The sequence below is a fragment of the Cyanistes caeruleus genome, chromosome 3 (genome assembly GCF_971803275.1).
Source record: "Cyanistes caeruleus chromosome 3, bCyaCae1.hap1.1, whole genome shotgun sequence".
Lineage (NCBI taxonomy): Eukaryota > Metazoa > Chordata > Aves > Passeriformes > Paridae > Cyanistes > Cyanistes caeruleus.
In genome coordinates, this window is record NC_141703.1 from 113,385,145 (window position 1) to 113,402,355 (window position 17,211).

General features: G+C 53.4%; 1 protein-coding gene across 1 annotated transcript; it reads left to right on the forward strand.

Annotated features, from left to right (window-relative positions):
• Nucleotides 1–6,383: 6,383 nt before the first annotated feature.
• P2RY2 (purinergic receptor P2Y2) lies at nt 6,384–16,184 on the forward strand. The gene is made up of 2 exons (XM_086883650.1): nt 6,384–6,531; nt 13,012–16,184. Exon 2 carries the CDS (start codon nt 13,016–13,018, stop codon nt 14,087–14,089), a length of 1,074 nt encoding a protein of 357 aa, XP_086739776.1. The 5' UTR covers nt 6,384–6,531; nt 13,012–13,015; the 3' UTR covers nt 14,090–16,184.
• Nucleotides 16,185–17,211: the final 1,027 nt, after the last annotated feature.

A 17,211-nucleotide genomic window follows, 5' to 3' on the forward strand; every position in this document is an offset into this window, starting at 1 on the left:
TGGGATTAACCATTTGACCAGGGGCAATTGGCTTCTGCTTAGCTTGGAATTGTCCCCAGCTCCACGTCCAGCTCAAGGAGGATGTTGGACCTGGAGCTGGTGACAGGCCCACCCCTGGCCAGGGAATCTCCAGCACTGGGAGTGCACAGCCAGCATCCCGAGGCTTTTGCTCCACGCCGGTCCCAACAGGGATCCCGAGCCAAGGAGCCGGCCTGGGAGGCTCCAGATTAATCTCTGGAACGTGACCTTTACATGCTGGGAGTGGTGGGAGAGATATTTTAACTGCAGTGGCAAAGGTCCAAAGAAGAAACACCAGCCGGGCCCTAGATAACAATATTGGCCTCCTGACAAGGACTCCAGCTGGTAATGAGCCTCGGGACTGGTCTCCCTTTCTGGGGTGGGACAAACCCATGTAGACACAATTTCCCACCTTCCCTCTTTGCTCCAGCCAGGAAAACAGGGGTCACAGAACTCTGCACTCCTGAGGGTGGGCTTCAAGAGCCCAGTTTGGGTCTAATTAAATGTTAAATTTAAGGTGTGTTATATGAAAAAAAAATACAGGAAAATGCAGTTTTAAAATAAATAATGATGATGGAGGGGTTTTAAAACAGAGAAGCTGGATTGCATCCATCCTCTGCAGGGAGGTTTTCCTGCTCAGGGCAGCAGTGGAGTCCCCATCTCTGGAGGGACTTAAAGCCATGTGGATGTGGCACCTGGGGACGTGGGTCAGTGGTGGCCTTGGCACTGCTGGGGGAATGGTTGTACCTGATGGTCTTAAAGGTCTTTTCCAGCCCAAATGATTCTGTTATTTTTATTGACAGTCAAAGCAGATCTAATGTTGCTTTTCTTCCAAGAGGGTTGGTATCCATGGGGAAGCTGTTAAAGGATGACCTGAGTGTAGGAGTACGTCACCAACCTTCTCCCAGAGGTCAGGAAGCAGGATGGGTCACCCAAGAGGCTTCCTGGGACATTGAGAAGGTGTAACAGTGCCCTCCCCATCCTCACCCATCCCTCAAATCCCCACATGGTCAGTTTGGGCTCTAAAGAGACACTTGGTGGGATTCTTTCACCCATTTGAAGTGAATATCAAATCAAATTTATTTGAAGTTAATTGGGATGGACGTCTCCAAGGGGGCTCCAGGCATGGGCTGGACTCACTGGGGCTGAGCAAACCTCCTGTTTTCTGGGCTGAGCTGGATAAGGATCACCCCCCTTGTGTGGCATCTACAGGGAGCAGGGGCTTTCTGGGGCCCAGGGTCACACCCAGGGGTGTCTCAGCGGGAATCTCCCTGAGGACACAAGGGTTGTTTTGGAGCAGAAGGGGAAGGAAGTGATTTCAAAAGTCCCGTAGTAAGAACAAGTTTTGTTGTTTTTTTTTTTAAACAAAGAGGTTCCAGGGTGGGACCCTGTGTTGGCCTCTGTGGTGTCACTGCTGGGAGCTGAGAGCAAAAATAATGGCCCACAAAACTACTAGAAAATGGCTTTTTGTCCACCATCAATGGGGACTTGCTCTTGAGCCTCTCTGTGGCTTTTCTTTGCTGTGGATTTCATGAGGATCAGGTGAAAAATGGGAGACATGGAATGATGCTATGGGGGCCCTGCCACTCCATCCCTTGAACCAATCTCCAGCTGGAGCTAAATCTGTCGTGGTGCCAGGCTGTGTTTCCACCCCCAGGCTGAGCTGCTGGTGCATCAGCCAAGCAGCAGCCCCACAAAACGTGGGGGTGATTGGACCCCACAATCCAGCTTCCTCTGCCCATTGAATCCCACCAAGCTGCTGCCAGGGGTCCAGGCACAGCTGGAGGCACTCCTGCACAGCTCCTCAGCAGCTCTGCAAATAGAGAAATGAGGAGAAAGGAGCCTTTTTCAGGAGAGCCTCTCCCCCAGCACTATTTTAGGCCAGGACCATTACATGGATGGGTTGCTGCTGCTGGTTTTAGAAGGACTTGGTTTGAGGACATGTGTTTACTTGTTTTATTGAATGCCAGGATCAGTGCAAAACCTCCTCCAGCAGCAAGTTCTGTCCTCCAGGACACCTCTTCCAGCAGCTCCTGCTGTTGCAACTTGCTCAGACCCTCTTGAATAAGACCTTGAATGAGTTTGTTTGTTTGTTTGTTTAAATCTTTCTTATTTACTATTTTCTAGGCAGTCCCAGAGGAAGTGTCACGAAATTTGGCAGAAAACTCAGCATCTCTGCTCCTAAGAAAGCCATCAATGGGGTCAGCAGAAGCAGAGATGACCCTGTCAGAGCTGACCTCATTGAGTTTTGTGACTTTTTTGTGACTCCCCCTCTCCCTCCCTGCACGGGCTGCAGAGCAGAACCAGATCTGGGAACCCACAGCACACGTAGCCCAAGCCTATGGGTTAATTTTAACACACCTGCCCTGGTGTGAGGTGTTTATTTATTTATGGTCTTCCTAGAAGCAACATTTTTGGCCACAACAGGATGCTTGTGTTTTAGGGCCCAGCAGGGAGCTCCTGCTGCCTGGGAGGTCGTGGCAGCACCCCTACCCCTCTTTGCAAGCATCATCCTGAGGGTGGGAAATGCACTTGGAGTCTGAAAACCCCTCCAAAAAACCTGGGTTATGCAGGAGCTCAGAGGAAAAGTGAGTGGCACCTCCATCACCCTCCTGATGGTGAGGAGGAGGAGGGGAGAGGAATCACATGCACTCAGTGGGGAGGAAACGAAAGCCGGGCTAAAAAAAAAATATAAAAATCCCCAACCGCTGGTGGAGAAGAGAAAATCCACACCCAGACGGCCTCAGCCACAGAGTAAAGCCCTTCCTGCACTGGAGCAATGTGCTCAAGGCTCGCTGCTTGCAGCTGCTTGCCCCAGAGAGCATCACAGGCCTGGGGTCTCCTCCAATTCCCTCTACCCCACAGAGCACCAGCCCCAGACAGCAAAGGTGCCCTGTCTGTGTCCATGTGCCAGTTCCTGTTAAAGGGATTAGTGGGAAAAGGGTGGAAAAGGGAGGAAAATGTCTCTCTGTGCTCAGCACCCACCCAGCATCACCTCTTGGGTGCTGCAGCCTCAGAGCTGGCAGGAGAAGACTCCCCCAGAGCATGTGCAGATGAGGGATGGACAGAGGGACTGGTACAGGCAAGAGGAAATGGCCTCTAGTTAAGGTTTAGATTGGATATTCAGAAAGGTTTCATGACTGAAAGGGTGGTCAGGAACAGGAACAGGCTGCCCAGGGAAGTGGTGGAGTCCCTGGAGCTGTTTAAGAAATGGGGACATGGCTCAGTGGCAAACACAGCAGTGCTGGGTTAACACTTGGACTCCATGATCTCAGAGGGCTTTTCCAACCCTACTAATCCCATGACTCTGTTTTCCAGCCCCAGCTCCCACCTCCCACCAACCCACACTATTCTGGAGCTCAGTTGGCTGCTGGGAAGGTGCTCCCATGTCTCTCCAGCCCCAGCTGACCTCATCTCCAGCATACCCCAAAGGCAGCACAGAGGTTTCCTTCTCCAGCTGCATTGGCTTTTGCTGCCCCTTGAAAGTTGTTGATGGTCCTGAATAAGAGCATCCTGGAGGGAGAATTCAGGCATCCTGGGAAGCTGCAAAATCACATCTGTTCCCATGGGATGTCCCTCCTGCAAGCCCAGTCACACAGGGCAGGTTTCTGTGTCTGTTAGGTGACTGAACATCTTTCCAGCCAGGACACCACGAGAAGGATCAAGGTGGGATCAGGGCATCAGTTTGCACTTGCACAGATTTAGGTAAGTGTTTACCCTCTCCTCTCCCACCAGCCAGCACCAGGCAGGGCTGCAGGCTCAGCCCAACACTCCCAAACTCTCTTACTTGCTACACCTCAGGCTTTAAAAACAAAATAAAAGGAAAAAAGGTATCTGATATATGACAGCTTGTCTGCAGCACTTCTGCCGGTGTCTTCCTGCATGTCTGAGCTGCACCCAAGGGTGCAGCGCTGACTCTTCTGTGGCCAGCCTGACCTCCCCGGTCCACCCATTCCTGTATCACATTCCTGCCCGCTAGTCAACATGGAAATGTTTTGAAAGTGTCTTAGAAACCTGCTGGGCTGCCAAAACAGTTGAAAAATGAAGCCACGAAGGGAAATGTGCGGCTGTTTTCCAGGTCGGCTTGCTGGGTATCACCTCCGTCTTCTGCGCTGCAGCTGCACAAATCATTTGGTTTTCAACAGGATTTTAAACGTCTGCCTCTTCCTTGGGCTTGTTTGAGCTGCTGTGGAGCTGAGAAATGGAGATTTGGGGAGAGAGAGACTCTGTTTTTGGGTCCCCTGGGTGACAGGGGATCTACATGAAGGACAGAAATGAGTAAGGTGGGTTAGGGTTGGCACCCTCCTTCCATCTCTCTCACACCCAAACAAAAGGAAAAAAGTGAGAAAAAGCAAAAGAAGGAAAAGGAAAGGTTTTTCCTTGCAGTGGGCAGTGAAGCTGGGAAACTCCTGCTTGCTGGAAGCTGCTGGGACTTCCCAGGCTTGGAAAAGGTCTGATGGGAAGAGGACTCTCCAGGGGACACTTCCGCACTCCAAAGAAGCTTTTAGAAAAACATCTCATCTGGCCTGCTGAAGCATCCAGCACCAAGTGGCCAAGCAGACCTCTCAGCTGGCCTGGCCATAATTAATCACCCCTGGGGGATGAGGAAGGCATCTGCCTCTTGTTTTCGAGTTGTTTGGTTTTATCTTGTGGAGGAAGAGCTGCGGGTGTTCAGACCTTGGAGGAGCAGGCTGGGGGAGATGGTGCCAGGCAAGGGCTGCTGAGCAGCAGCGATCACCCCACGGGTCACAGCTCAGGCAAGGACAGCCACAACTCCCTGGACATCATCCACAGGTCCATCTGTCACCTCTGGACATCATCCCTCCTTGGGAGGGTGAAGGATTTGGAGGAGGAAACCAAGGTGCTGTTGGGTGACCCCAACCTTTGCCCAAGAAGTGTTTCCAAATCCAGGAGAGATGGGCTGAACTCAGCACCCAGGGCACTGCTGGGCAGCTTCTCCCAGCTGAGCCTCACTCACCAGCTCTGCCCAGGCATCTCCCTCCCTCTGGGCAAGCAGCAAGCCTGTCCTTCCTCCCTTATCAGCCCCAAATAGCTGCGATGTGATGTATTGCTTTCCCTCCTCAAACAAATTACATCAGAAGAAGGAAACAGGAATATTTTTTTTTTCTCTTTTCTGGCATGGAGGCCCATGAGCAAGATCTCTGCAGCCCTGTGTCCATGCCAGGAGTTCACATCCTCTTAATGCCTCCTTAGCCAGCTGCCACTTTCTGCTGCTGAATAATAGATGCCATTGGTGCCCTTCCCCTCCTCCATCAGGGGCTTCATAGCCATAGCCATAGGCCCAAGGACCCCCACACGAAATCAGATCCAGCTGGGGAAGGAGAATCTGGCTTTCACCCAGGGACACAGATGGGGAATACTCAGGGGAGCACCAGGGCTCGCTCCGTGCTCGCGGCAGCAGAAAACAACTGGGCCACCTGCACATGATCCAGGGCGGCTGTTCCTGTCCTGGAGCCCTCCAGCCCCCCCAGACCTGAAGGTTTTTCACCCAGGGGAATGAGCCCCACTGGGAAGGTTGGGTTGAACCTGGCCACTGCTTCCCTCGGGCAGTGGCCACCTGCAGGAGAGGGCAGGCTGTGAAGGAGCTGGTGGCCCTCCACAGTTTCCTGCAGCTTCCTGGGAGGCTGTGGTGCCAGGGATCCGTGGGGACAGCGGTTCAAAGAACACACAGCAAGGAGCAAACCTCCAGCAAACCTTCTGCCATGCCCTCCTGGTTCCAGCAGCCATGAGAAGTGCCAGCATCCCAGTCCTGGCATCAGCCCCAGTGCTAGCGCCTGTGGAAGTGAGTCCGGTCTCCGTCCCAGCTCCAACCCCATCCATGGTCCCATTCTCGGGGCAGAGGGGTGGGAGGGGTCCTTTCCTCCTCCTAACTCCAGCCCCATCCCCGGTCCCATCCCCGGGGGAGGATCTGGGGAGCAGTCATCTGTCTCCAGTGTCAGTCCCAATTCTGATGCCATCCACGCTCCCGCTTCTGGAGGATGAGGAAGGGGGGGCGGGTATCCAGCCTTTATTTCGGTGCCATTCCCGGGGGGCAAAGGGGACAGCGGTCGGTGTCTCGGTCCCAGCCCCAATCCCATCCACAGTCCCATCCCCGGGGCAGGGGGCGGGGGGTCCTGCTCTAGCCCTAATCCCGATCCCATCCATAATGCCATCCGGGAGGGGGAAGAGAGGGGGCGGCCGCACTCCCGGTCCCACGCACGTTCCCATCCAGGGAGCAGAACTCCTGTCCCGTCCCCGGGGGAAGGGGCGGTCCCGGCCCCGGGAGGGGCAGTTCTGGCCCCGGTCCTGCCCCGTCCCAGCCCCGTTCCCAGCGCCGGGAGGGCGGTGCAGCCCCACGCCCGCCCCGTCCCTGCTCACACGCGGCGGCGGCACCGGGAGCGGCACCGGCGGCGGGGGAAGGACCAAAGCCGGGCATGGCACGGCCTCCGCCGCCCTCCTGAGCGGGGCCATCGGCGCTGAACCCGGCACGGAGCCCCGGCTCGGCACCGCCCGGTGAGAGCGGCCGCAGCGGGCGGGGAACCCTGCGGGGACCTGGGGGATGTGGGGGGACCGTGGGGGATGTGGGGGGACCGTGGGGGATGTGGGGCTGCATGTCCTGCCCACGCCAGGGAAGGACGGGCGGTGACCTCCAGGGTGGAGTGGGAAACTCGGGCATGGGGTGGGAGTGGGGACACGGGTGGGGAGACACACGTGAATAGGGGACACGGGCACACGGGCGGGACACACAGACACGGGCGGGACACACATTCTCACACAGACACACGGACACATGCACGGACTGACGGCGGTGGCACTTGTTGCTGTCCGGGTGACACGGGTGTCACAGGGTCCCGGTGCGCCCAGAGCGGGGAGTGCGGCGCTGCATGCACAGAGCCCAAGCCCGAGTCTCCTGCCCCTAAAACTGCCCCTAAAAGTGCCCCTAAAACTGCCCCTAAAAGTGCCCCTAAAAGTGCCCCTAAAAGTGCCCCAAAGTGCCCCAGGACAGGGCAGGGGGACCAGCAGCCAGCCCGGAGTCGCTGGCATGGGCGGGTGCCGGCACAAATGGGGACTCAGGGAAGCCTCCTGCTCCTTTTGCTCCTCTTTACCTGAATTGTTGGGTTTTCACGCATTAGTTCACGATAATATCTTTCCTGCTCAGTTTCTCCCTTCCCTGGGGAACTCACTGGCTGTTTACCCGTGATTTCCCGTACGAGCTCTGGTTAAACCATGGAGCTGATCTCTGCTTTGCTCCGCGTGTTTTTCCACCTCTTTGCATGCAGGGCTCCCTATGTAATTCCTTTGGGAGTGTTTTAATTTGCACTGCAGTGGGTGATACTCTCATTTCAAACCTTCTAGCAGCTCCTAACCTCCAGAACACCCTTCTTCCCAGAGCTGGGCACTGACTGACATCACTGCAGCTTTAGGGGAAAAACATCTTACTTCTCTTTCTGCTTCAGTTTTCTTATCAGTTTATTGCAAAAGCCATTTGGCAGCCCACTGCCTTCCTGTACAGGAGGTGAGGAGCAGCAAACCCGGCTCTGGGGGGCCACCAGCATTGGGGGATGGTGGCCCTAGCTCGTGGTTGCTGCTGCTGAAATTGGATGGATTCATTACCACCAAATTCCTCTTGTTTTCCCTCAAGCAAAGGGTGGCTGATAGGTTAAGGGGCTCCAGTGCAAAGGGAGAGACCCCAAAATGCTCTGAGCCCCAGAGCGTGGCCCCATCCTGGGGCTTAGTGGGTCATAAAACCCCCAGAAGGATTTCTGACGGTCGTGGCACTGGGTGACTTTATCCTGTCTCTGCCCAGTGCGATTTTTATCTCGGGTTGTTGACACGAAGCCAAAGCCATGAATAGTTCTCTGGCAGCGGAGCGTGCTGCCGGCCACACTGAGCTCCCTCCTCAGCGCTGGGCAGCCCCCACGGAAACCTGAATGGGAACCATGAACACCCTACTGCCTCCAAAAAATTATCCCCCAAAGTCCACCCCCTCTGGGGTCTTCTGGTGATGCCCTGGTGGAGCCAGGTGATTGTGTTATCCTGGTTGTCCCCCAGAGTGCCTTTGGTTTTTCCAGGGTGATTGTGACTCCCTTGGTGTGGGCAGGAGGCTGGGAGGTCTCCATGGAAGGAGATGTGGAGCTTGTAGGGTTACCAAATTGGCCAGAAACTGGTCCCACACTCGCCTCACTGACTGTTGCTTCCTCCGGTGAGCATCAAAAGGTCGTGGAGGGCAAAACCAAAGTCAAACTCCTGGAAGAAACACCCCCTTTCTACCTCCAGGGAGCCTAAAGGATGCAAGTGCTCTGCTTCCCCTATGGAATAAGTAAAACTGGGAGTCTGAGGGCTCAGATGGGATCCATCCCAATCCCACAGCAGGGAAAAACAGGCAGGGAGCATCATCTTTCCTGAAGCAGGAAGAGAAGTGTTAATGAAGGGATTAAATATTGCCCAGGGTTGATGTTTACTTCCAGAAGGATCCATCCCCAGAGCCTTGCCATGCTGGAAATTGAGTCAGGTTCAACTGAAGGAAGGTGGCCTTAGTTAGTGTTGTCACTGATGGTTTTAATGCTTTTTTAATTCACTTTAAAGCCACAGATTTGGTTAATTTGATTTCCCATGGTGTGGAGCAAGGCAGGAGGTTTTGGTACCCCCTGGAAAGTGAAGCCTGGAAGGTGGATTGATTCAGGGAGGAATTCGGGGGGTTTCTTGGGGGAAACCAGAAATTCCCAGAAGGAGTGATTTGTCTCAAAGTAAAACATTTATTTGACCTCCAAACACAGCCATGAAGTTCTTTCAAACTGATATCTTTTCTCCAGACTCTCCCTTTTTAGCTTGGATGAAGTTACTGAAAAACTCTCTAAGAAACCAAAACGCCCCCAGAAAAACATTTTTCATGGAGAAGACAAATTCAACTCTGCTGTTTCTTAGCCTGACTACAGGAGGGGAAACTGAGGCACGTGGCTGCTTCAGTGGAGCAGTTCCATTTCTGGAGTGGAGCTGCCCTCCAAAGGTGCTTTTTTGTAGGGACGGAAACACAGATTCCTGGCAAGGTTTCGGTTTAAGTGAGGTGTTCTGGCTACTTTGGGGATGCAGGAAGGGGTGGATCACACCCATCAGGGATAAAGGAGGGATGTTGCCTGGCAGGGAGATGGATAAAGCCCCTTTATCTTGGCTATCCTGGAAATGAATTTTGGAGGTGTCTTGCCTTGGGATCACTGGAGAGAAGCGCTGGGGATGGTGGGACTGGGACACCTGGGGATGTCCTCAGCCCACGCAGGTGGCCGGGGCCAGCCTGGGGGAGAAAGGCTCGAAAGGTCACAGAAAGTGGCAGAAAGGATCCAAAGGGAAAGGGCAGATGAAAACCAGGCAGTTTGGGCAGGCTCAGATTTCGGCTGGATCCCGTCTCATGGCTCCGAGCAGACGGGCTCGGCAGCGTCTGAACGCGTTGCCTGTTTGCTTTAGGTTGTGAAGGGTTTGAGCCACAATCCCAGGGCAGGGAAAAATGATTCCAGATCCCAGAGCCTCGAGTAGCTCCTGATCCTGAGCGAGGATTTTGATGAGTCTACTAAATGCCTCTGAATTAGGGCAGGGAAAACACCCACGTTCGCCGTGTGTCCTTTGGAAGGGAGTCAGGGAGAAGATGCGGTGAATGGATCGTGGTTTCGGCCTCCAGCATAAAACAGTGTGCTGTGGCACAACCAAGGGCTGCCTCTGGGAGGTCCTGCTGGTAAATTAATCCACATTAATTGTTTGGGAAGGCCAATTAAACCTCATCAGCCCCCTGTGAAAAGGTATTCATCGCAGCCGTGGTTTGGTTGCGCTTTGTTGTCTGCCTGGCAAATTCCTGAGCACGAAACATGGCTGGAATGCTGAGAAACGGAGTAGAAATCAGGAGTCAAGGCCTTTCCTTGGCAATTCAGTGCCTGTCCCGTGGTCTCCCTGTGGAGGGCTGCCCATCCCTCAGCTGCCCATGACCTTCTCCCATGACAGCCCCCTCCTTTCCCGTATTGGCCGATGTAAATATCCCCGGCAGATACAGTTACAGGAGCATTTTGGGATGCTGACTTCACGTGCACATGCCTGTGGGCACTTCATTTGAGGACAATGATCTGCCCAGGCTCCTCTCCTCAGCAGGCTCCTCTCCTGTGCTGCCTCCATGCACTGGCACTGAAGGAATGTGTTTTCTGGGGAAAAACTCGCATGTCCCATGGGATAAACAGGTCCAAGGCCACACTGCAGAGAGAGAGAGAGATGGTGCAGCCACTGCAACCTGCACGTGGTTCAGCATTGAGGAGACCATGTGTGGATGGCTAGAGGGCACCCAAAAAGCTGTGCCTGGTCACCTGCATCCAATGCCAGAGGAAAAACCTCCCACTGTGACCTTGGAAAGGGCTGGAGATGCAGCGATGGGGCAGATGCAGGCGGTTCTCACCAAAGCATGGTGGTTTGTTTGCTTCTGGGGATCACAGAAGGGTTTATCCCGCTTGGCATCCTCAGGGATTGCTGCTGCTTTTGCCCTGCCGGGGATTTGGGGTGTCACATTGGAGCTGGCATTGGTGGGCACAGCAAAGGGCAGTGCCAGCTGCCAGCTCTTGTGCCTTCACATGCCTTGGCTGGCCCTGGCCTCTCCATCTCCCTCCCTGCGGATGCAGCAGCACTGGGGTGAGGGGCTGGACTGCAGCCACGGGCCTGGCACACACAGCAGGTTTTGTCCTAGGCGTTCTGGGCAAAACTAGGGTAAAAAAGGAAAAAGAAAGGCTTTTGCATTCCCAGAAGGAAAAGGAGGGAGAGCACAACAGCGAGGACAAGGCTCCATTCAAACCAACCAGCAAACAGTGTTTGCTCCTTGTCCTGAAGATGGAGACGAGGACCTTGGCACATCCCTGCGCAGCCAGAGGAGATTCCTCACCTTGGCTTACGGATGGGTTGTGGTTGGGTTTTCTTGCTGGTGTCTCAGGAGCCTGTGGGAAGATGAGCTGGAATTCAGGGTGATCTCCCCATGTCAGAGCTGGGTTACGTGCAGGGGAGAGAGGGAATGCAGATGGAGAAATCCCATGCCAGGCTGAAGCCTCTGGAACTCTGTAACCCTTCCCTGTGCCTTTCAGGGCATCTTGTGTGGCTTCCCTCGGTCACGGTGGCCTGTCCAACCCGTTTCATCCGCTGCCAGGTCTGCGGGCAACCTCTCTCTGGTTGGCCACAGATCTGCAAAGCTCAGAGGGAAGGAAGAAACTGCGGAGAACAGCAGCTGGAAAATGTTTTTCCATCTGCCAGAGCACTGTTAACCCTCTCCATCCACAGCCACTCTGCTGAGGACTCGGGGGAAGCAGGATGGGAGCAAAGCTGAACTGAGTGCAGGAAAAGCAAAACCCCAAGGCCAGGACAGTGCTAGCTCCTGATTTTCATCACAAAGTGGTTCCCAAAGTTACACTGGGGTTTTTGCAGATATTGCAGATTAATTGGGGTGTGAGAGTGTGTGTGTGTGTGCGGTTTCCAGCCCTGTCCTTGGGAAGTGTGAGCCTCAGACAGCACTGTTCCTGCTCTGCTCCAAGGGGAAAGCAGCAGGATGGGGGAAACATCATCAGGGCAGGTTGTTTGATCCAGTCCCTGGAGCAAGGACTGGACTTATCCCCTTGTGATGGGCTGGAAGCATCACTTCATCCCTTCTCCCTCAGCAAACAGCTGTCAAGCTCCTTTTTAGTACCAAAAGTGCTTTACTTTGGTGAGAAATCATCCAGGCTGGCAGCTTTGAGGAGGCTGTCATTGACCTCTTCCCTACAGGATCTGAGCTGGAGGTAGGGGCTGGACAGCCCTGGTTCTGGTGTTTATTTTACAAGAAAGGGCATGGCCACACTGTCCCTCAGCATGGTGGCATCAGGTCAGAGCTGAGTCTTTCACCTGAAAAGGCCAGGATTGCTCTTTCCCACCTAAAATCCCAGTGAGGTTTGGGTCAGGGTACATCCCACACACTCATTCCAAGGGCACCTTTCCTCAGACCTTTTCTCCCGCAGGAGCTCCTGGTCCCTGAGCTCCTGGGCTGAATTCATCTCCCTGTAACCCCCCACTTCCACTGGCTTCCCGTAAGGCAGGGAACAGCAAGGGCATCAAACCAGCTTCTCTTACGGGAAGGGAGGAAATGCATTTTAATTTGATTCCTGACCCATGGACTTGCTCTGAGATCGTGTGTCAGCAGAGCCCAGGGCACAAAAGGGCCCTTGTCCCTCCTCTCAGACAGGCTCTGTGTGTCTGCAGAGACCCTTTCAAGGCCATTTTTCTCCTCCCAGTTAATCAGTCCCGTGCAGAAACCAGCTCTGCACAAGCAGGGCTCAAGGCCAGGGAGCAGGACTGTGACCTGGCCACCATCAGCCCAGCACTAAACCCATTAAAGACCCCTCATCCTCCTCAACAGCCAAGCCAGGCAGAGCCCCTGTGGTGGAGAACATGCTCCTTTTGGCAAGGTTTGATTGCAGGGCCTCTAGGTGTGGTGAGGTTTGCCCTACCAGAAGGAGCTGAAGACCTCTGAAATGGGCGCCTGTCACGAGGATTGCTTGCTGAAATTCCACTTGCTAATCCTTTCTGCCTGGAATTTAGCAGGACCCATTTTTAGTGGTGCTCAGCTGAGTCACTTCTCGTGGCTGGTGAAACGCAGAGTGGAGCATCTTTCCAGTTCTGTGATGCAGGAGACCAAATTTCTGTGTGGACCTGGTGGAAGGGTGGTTTGGGACCTCAAACTGGGCTGCAGGAGGTCTGAGGTGGACTCCCACACGTGGCCTGGGGTTTGTTGGTGACTTCAAAGCAGCTCAAGTCTTGCTCTGTACTCTAGATGCAAAATGAGGTTAAATAAAACTCACCTCATCCACCTGACCATAATTCCTCCATTCCAGGGACTGCTCAGTTGTGTCACCAGCACCATGAGGCCACGGTGTCTGCGGGCAGTGATGCGCTGCCCTCTTGAGCCATTGTCTCCCTGTCCTTACAGCCTCTTTGCTTTCCCCCCAGGGTGATGGAGAACCTCACGACTCTAGCCTGGACCAGGATCATCAACAGCTCCTCGGACCCAGGTGGCACCGATGACAACCCCTACAAGTGCGTATTTGATGAGGACTTCAAATACATCCTGCTGCCCGTCTCCTACGGCATCGTGTGTGTGGTGGGGCTCTTTCTCAACCTGCTGGCCCTCTACGCCTTCATCTTCAGGATCAAGACCTGGAACGCCTCCACCACCTACATGTTCAACCTGGCCGTATCCGACACGCTCTACGTGGTCTCCCTGCCCCTGCTGGTGTACTACTACGCCATGGGGGACAACTGGCCCTTCAGCGTGGGGCTGTGCAAGATCGTCCGCTTCCTGTTCTACACCAACCTCTACTGCAGCATCCTCTTCCTGCTCTGCATCAGCATCCATCGCTTCCTGGGCATCTGCTTCCCGCTCAAGTCGCTGCAGTGGGGCCAGGTGCGCCACGCGCGCCGGGTGTCGGTCGTGGTGTGGCTGGTGACCGTGGTGTGCCAGTCCCCCGTGCTCTTCTTCGTCACCACCAGCGTCAAGGGCGACACCATCACCTGCCACGACACGTCCAGCAAGGACCTCTTTGGCCAGTTTGTCATTTACAGCTCGGTGATGCTGGTGCTGCTCTTCTGCATCCCTTTCCTCATCATCATCATCTGCTACTGCCTGATGGCCCGGCGGCTGCTCCAGCCCACCCGGGGCATTTCCCGCCTGTCCCGCTCCAAAAAGAAGTCAGTGAAGATGATCATCATCGTCTTGGTGGTCTTCATTGTTTGTTTTCTTCCCTTCCATGTCACTCGTACCTTGTACTACTCCTTCCGGAGCTGGGACCTGAGCTGCCAGACCCTCAACGCCATCAATTTGGCCTACAAGGTGACTCGTCCCCTCGCCAGCACCAACAGCTGCCTGGATCCCATTTTGTATTTCTTGGCAGGGCAACGATTTATGAAGTTTGCAGGCAACAAAATGCCAGGGAAGCCTCAGAACGAGGTGGCGCTGGGCATCGTGCCCAACAATCACCTGGGAACCAGCAGCGACACGGACACGCTCTCCAAGGATCTGAAATCCTAGCTCTGCTGCGCAGCAGAAGGGTTTACCCTGGGCGTGAAGGGAGGGCAGGATGCTCTGGGGCCCAAGGCTTTGGGTGTTGGGGGTGCCTGGGCTAGCACCCACTCCAGCGTGGTCCGTGTCAAACGCGCTCCTCTGCTTGTTTTGCTGTATTGTTTTCAGGAAGATGCGGCCGTGGTTGCACACATGAACCCTGATCTCTGGCTCTGCATCCCAGCCTGCCCCTCTGACCAGCGCTGAGGTGACCAAACCTGGGGGGGGTGTGATAAAAAACCCTATGCCCTGAGTGCCTTGAATCATTCTCCAAAGCAAAAGCACCATGTGCAAAAGGTTCCCCTAAAGAATTCCATCTGCAGATTGCCTGGCACAGGGGGAGCCGGAGTTTCTCTGTGCCTTGGCAAGGCAGGGAAGGCTTTGGGGGGGATGAGGAGAGTCAGCTGCAGTTCTGCTGAACAGCTTGATGCAAATGTCAAGGACAAGTACCACCCACAGCAGGAAAGGGTCTCCCACAGCTTTGCATCCCTGAAGAAATGCTCTCCCAGCTTCAAGCTGGCAGAGCAGGGATGGGATTCCTGCTCCTGTCCAAGGGCTGGCTTCTCATTAACCAGGGTGCTGATGGGCATTTCATCCCACTGGAGTGCACTGGTAGCAGCCCACTGGAGTTTACTGGTACCATCGAGCAGGTGCCTTGTAGGTTTCTCCAGTGGGGCCAACATCTTCCAAAAACCCCATTAGAGTGCTTCCTAACAGCAACAGTCACCCTTTAAAAGCTTTTAGGAACCTACTGCTTCCAGCTGCTGGCTTTAATAATCATCTCCAGCTTATTAAAATTTAAGGTGAGCTCTTCACATCTTGTTTTTAACCCTGTTCCTGGTGACTCATGTTTCCAACCCAGCAGCAAACACCAGAGTTCCTCCCCTTGGCTGAACGCTGCCACATCCCCATTGCTGTCCCTCAGAGGAGACAAAATTTGCCAGCACTATAAAGCCTGGGTTGAGGAGCTGTAAGTGGTGCTGAGTTTAACCCCATTCTGCCTGGATTTGGAAAAAAATGTCCACAAAACATTTCACCAGAAGGTGCTCTTGGTGTTTTTCCCTGTAAATGTTGGGTTGGAGATCCCAGAGCCCAGGTCCATGGTTTCCCTGCCAGGAGGATGCTGATTCCTCCCCCCAAAAATGAAAATTTGCTTGGGCTGCAGCAGTGCACGAGTCACATTTTGTAGAAGCTCTATTTCAGGACTAGGCAAACACATTTGATGTTGGCTTAGGCCAAGATCTTGGTCCACCCCTTAGTTTCACACATCCTCCCTTCTTGTGAGGTGGTTTGGTGGAGACAAAGCCACGTCATGTTGTCACCAGTGTGTTCAGTCATGGGTGACTGGGACCATTCAGGGTGAACTGTGAGGTTCCTGTGGTCCCACCCCCAACAGGGGCTCTTGTCCCAACCAACAATGTCACAACCACAGGAGGCAAAGGCAGACAGGACATTTGCAGGGTGGTTCATCCCACCCTCGAGTGTGTTTAGGATAGGACTGGGTTAAGACCAGACTTGCACCATGGCAGCACCTTTATTCCTTTGTTCTTGTGAAGGGAGCTTGGCTCTATGGTGAGGGTCATGGCACAGTCACTGGGGTGAGACAAATAACTGGGAGAAATGACTTCAGCCAGGGCACTGGACTGGCACAAACATCAGTCCAAGCCAGGCCTAGCCAAAAAGCATTGTGGACACGTTACGTGCTCTGAATAATTCAACAAAAACATAACCAAAGTTTCCTCCTGGGGTCCTGCTTGGAAATCCCACCTCCACCTCCCTCTGGGCTGGCTTGGAGCCACCACCCTGGGCAGTGCCATCAAGGGTGTCCCTCTGTGATCCTCATCCCCAAGTGATCCCACCAGCCAGGTGCAGAGCAGTTGGAGAGGTGCCAGCTGGAAATCTAGCACTAGACTTTTTGTTTTTGTTTTTGTTTGTAAAAGCACTAACTTATACTAGAGAGAGAGAAAAAATGGAGTTTTATGACAGTGACTGTACATTTTTATTTTTGTAACACGCAAACACCTTGGATTTCTGATAGTAAATGAGTTTATTTCTATTACAAGCACTTCTCTGACATCTCCTCTGGTATGTACAATGATGGGTATTGGGGGTAGAAATTGAGTTGTTGAATGCCATGGAAATATTTTAAGCTCCAGGTACAGCTGTCCACTCCTCTGTGCATCTTGATCTCCATCTAATTCAATGAATTTGATCTCCACTCTTGATTCAAGATTTTCATGGGGCTGGTGCCCCCAGTTCTGGCAAAGCCCAGGTGCAGAGAGAGCTCTGTGGTCATGGCAGGGCATCACAGGGGACAACACCCCTTGGAGTGTCACAAATTATAAAAAAAATAGCCAACTGTTTTGGTTGGGTCTCTGTGGTCTTGGTAGCTTCTCCTAGGCTGCTCTTGTTGAAGACTAGAATAAATTGTTAGATTAAGTAATTAATTAACAAATCTCAAAAGAATTAATCTCCCATCCCCTAGACCTTTCCTTTTTTTGTTTTTCTGGTTCTCCCAGCCACTCAGAAGACACCAAACCAAGGTGTTGCAAACCTCTGGTTCTCAGAGGCTCTTCACCTTCCCCTGCAGACACCAGGAGGTTTCCTGAGCCTAACCACAGTCCCCATGAAAAAATACATTTGGTTTCAATTTAGTTTTCATTTGGTTTGTAATTTATCTTGGTCCCCAGCCTGGCTTTCACTGGGCCTTTCAGTGAAACAAGGCTCGGGACACACTCGGCTCCATGAATGTGTTAATGCCAAACTCTGGCCAAGTCACCCTGAAGTCTGCTCAGGAATAATCTGGGCAGCTCAAAGAGGAGCTGACAAGGGATATATGGATGAGGTCTGTAAATACAATTTTATGGAAACCCACTGCTCTGTGCATCCCTGGAAATGTTAAAGGCCTGGCTGTGCAGGGCTGGTGCAAGGTGTCCCTGCTCATGGCAGGGGCATTAGAATGAGAAGATCTTTAAAGTCCTTTCCAGCCCAAACCTTCTGTGATCCCGTGACTCTCTGGTTCTATGAATTCCTTCATTTTTCATCCTGAAGCTGTTTTCAAATCAATTTACACTTGATACCCCAGCAAGGTC

Excerpts from the sequence above, each read along its gene's own strand:
- P2RY2 (XM_086883650.1), top strand. The coding sequence starts at position 13,016 with ATGGAGAACCTCACGACTCTAGCCTGGACCAGGATCATCAACAGCTCC.